This window comes from Carlito syrichta, unplaced genomic scaffold (assembly GCF_000164805.1).
Source record: "Carlito syrichta isolate Samal-C Ts95f unplaced genomic scaffold, Tarsius_syrichta-2.0.1 Scaffold135736, whole genome shotgun sequence".
In the NCBI taxonomy this organism is placed as follows: Eukaryota; Metazoa; Chordata; class Mammalia; order Primates; family Tarsiidae; genus Carlito; species Carlito syrichta.
This window is the reverse complement of record NW_007079832.1, coordinates 59,302-62,241: the sequence shown is the minus strand read 5'-3', so window position 1 is coordinate 62,241 and position 2,940 is coordinate 59,302. Positions and strand designations below refer to the sequence as shown.

At 60.1% G+C, this 2,940-nt stretch overlaps 1 protein-coding gene across 1 annotated transcript in view; it reads right to left on the bottom strand.

Annotated features, from left to right (window-relative positions):
* Positions 1-711: 711 nt before the first annotated feature.
* Positions 712-2,940, bottom strand: part of SFXN2 (sideroflexin 2) — an 8,850-nt gene continuing 6,621 nt past the window's right edge. Inside the window, exons 9-11 of the mRNA XM_008049549.1 lie at positions 2,926-2,940; positions 2,562-2,609; positions 712-1,681 (exon numbers count right to left, since the gene is read on the bottom strand). The exon at positions 2,926-2,940 is cut by the window's right edge and continues 12 nt beyond it. Of these exons, the coding sequence (XP_008047740.1) occupies positions 1,582-1,681; positions 2,562-2,609; positions 2,926-2,940 (163 nt within the window). The 3' untranslated portion in view covers positions 712-1,581. The remainder of the gene's footprint in view (positions 1,682-2,561; positions 2,610-2,925) is intronic.

Genomic DNA, 2,940 nt, shown 5'->3' with positions numbered 1-2,940 from the left:
CACTCCAGTCTGGGCAACCGAGTGAGACTCCAACTCAAAAAAAAAAAGAAAAAAAGGTCTGGCTCTGTCGCCCAGGCTGGAGTACAGCAGAGCAATCATAGCTCACTGCAGCCTCCAGCTCCTGGGCTCAAGCCATCCTCCTATCTAAGCCTCCCAGGTAGCTGGACTACAGGTACACACTGCCACATCCAGCTAGTCAAAAAAATGTTTTGAAGCGGGTCTGAAGCCCCTGGTTGGTCTCGATCCTCCCACCTCAGGCTCCCAACATGCTGGGATAACAGGTATGAAGCCACACCTGCTGGCCAGGTCTGTCTCGGGACCTCTGGGTGACTCCTCAGCACTGTGTCTGTAGGTAGGGGAACCTCTTGCCTTCAGGGTTGGAGAGTAAGCATTTCAAGTACACGTGCCAGGTATACAGGGTCTCCATCAGATTCTGGCTCTTTCTTTTCTCAACTCTTTAAAAACACCAAGCCATGCCGAATTCCCAGGTGCACGCAAACGGGACAGACCTGGCCCCTCGAGCCACGATCTGCCATCGCCTGCCTGCACAATTCCCACTCGGACCTCTGCGCTCCCAGCAGGCAGGTGGGGGAGTCCCCCTCAATCAGGGAAACGGACAGCAGCTTCCAGACATGACACCCCAACATGCCAAGGTCAAGGTCAGACCAGACCTTGCTTTCCACCTAGGCTGTTAACTTAGCTTGCAGACGGTTTTCGGTGCTCTTTCAAGGCATTTATTCAATTCACAGTGGTCCAGCGGCAATCCTCCCAGACAAAACTCATGCACACACTGGTCCCCACCAGCCACCGCCATCCCCAGAGCTTGGGAAAAATGCCAGGGCAGCCCCGTGAAGGAGGGAGGTGACTGTGCTGTGTCCGCCAAGGCTCTCTGGTCCTGGTTGATTTGCTCTTGGGAAGGGCCAAACGAAACCTTCCTTCCCATTTGGGAAACGCCAGTCTTTCTTCAGTGTTTGCCCAGAGGGCTGAGAAAGGGGCGGGCAGTAAGCTGGGGCCTTGAGATGTGAGAGGCTAAGGCCTGCACACACCCCATTACCCCGTTCACTCAGCGAACGCACTGTTTTCCAGAGGCACAAGGCAGTGGGGAGGAGGACTTCCATGGAGAAGGCAGATTCAGACCGACACGAAGCCGTGCACGGCGTCCTCTTGGGCACTAACAGCCCCTGGGTATCTGAGAAAGGACGGTGGCACACTGCCAAGCAGCTGACTGCCAGGGGCCACAGGGCAGGGAGGGCAAGGCGGTCTCCTCCCCTTCTGAGTTTGGCGACAGCTGCACGGGTAAGAGGCTCCACCGCCGGGGAGGAGGGAGGGAGGGGCAGGGGTTTCTCTGGTCCCAGGGGCTTTTCCCCACTCCAGGCAGGAACCAGAATCCTAAAGTTTTCTCAATTTGCCCAAGCGTTGCCCGAGTGTTCCCCCGGCTCCGGGTTCCAGGGAGCAGGGCGTTTGGAGGAAGCAGAGACTTTGGTCCCTTCTCCCCAGGCCTTGCTGGCAGGAGCAAGGGCAAAGGCTGCCCATGCCCAGCGGCGAGTGGCTGGTGATGTGGCAGACGGTCCCTGCCGGGCCCTAGAGGCCCTTGTTGAAGTAGACATAAGGTATCCGTTCACCATGCTCGGCCTGGATGGTGGCTCGGAGCTCCGGTTCCAGACAGGACACTGGCAGCTCGCTGGAAAGAGAGAGGAGGGGGCTGAGAGCATGCCACCTGGGACGAGCGCAAACCACCCTCAGCCAGACTCCGACTCAGATGCCGCCTCCAAGAAGCCCTTCCCGGTTTTTCCAGCCACGATTATGACTGGGCTCTGTATGCCACAGTTTGTTGCTTTTACCGCTATGTGGACACGACTTCATTCTCCCTGGGCTGAGGTTTTTGGTTTCAACCTCCACCTCCTGCCCAAGCTTTCTAGCACACTGCTAGGGACGTGACAGATGCCAGGCAGGTAACCGCTGAATAAGCGTTGACCAGAGCACCCAGGAGGGGGGCCTGGTGGCTTCTAGGCAAACGCACAAGGACGCCTGTCTGCAGGGCCAGTCCCCCTACCCATCTCACGCGTCCCTTCTTTTTCCCAGCATCCCCCTCTCCACTCCCCTCACTTTAGGACACACAAGGGGAGGCAGGGGTCCCAGGCGTCAGCCTCTGGCAACCACGAGTCAGAAGCACTGTCAATCTCGTGTTAAATATATCGCGATGGGGTCTGGCTGTGTTGTACAGTCTGGTCTCGACCTCCTGGCCTCAACAATCCTCCCACCTTGGCCGCCCGAAGTGCTGGGGTTACAGGTGCCTGGCCCCTTCCTCAGTGTTAAAGAGCAGATCCCGCCAGGGAGAGAGTCCCAGGACCCAGTCGGCAGGGAGAGAAGGTCTCCCGTCCCCCCACTTCTCTCCAAGGCGGCCCTGGCCTGGGTGATCCTCACTCCCAAGCCTGCCCCCGCCCTTTGGCGGTCAGGTTTGGTTGCCGTTCGCCCGGGGTTCGGGCCCCAGGGTCTAGGATGGCGCGGGAGACTCAGAAGCAGCGGGGAGTCAGCGAGGCGGTGAGGAACGGACAGGATACCATTCCTGTGGGAAGAGCCCACACGCCACCGGCACCATGACCACGAGGCTGTAAAAGAGGGGGCCGAGCGTCAGGGGACGCCTCCCACGGGCCACCCCCTGAGGGGACGGGCATGGCGCCTCCCCGCCGGCCGTCTCCTGCTCTCCTTCTGCGGGGGGTGGGGGTGAGGTCAGTACCCCACCCGACCCCACTCGTCCAAGCAGGTGAGACCATGAAGCAACAGGGAGCAGACAGCGGCCGTACGCACTGAGTCCGGCTCCTGACACGATCCCCGGCTGCCAGAGCCTGACACTCGGGTTCCCGGCCCTGGGCCCAGGGCAGTCCCGCCCCGCCACGCAGAACCCAGGCCGCGCCCAATACTCACAAGCACCCGGAGAGC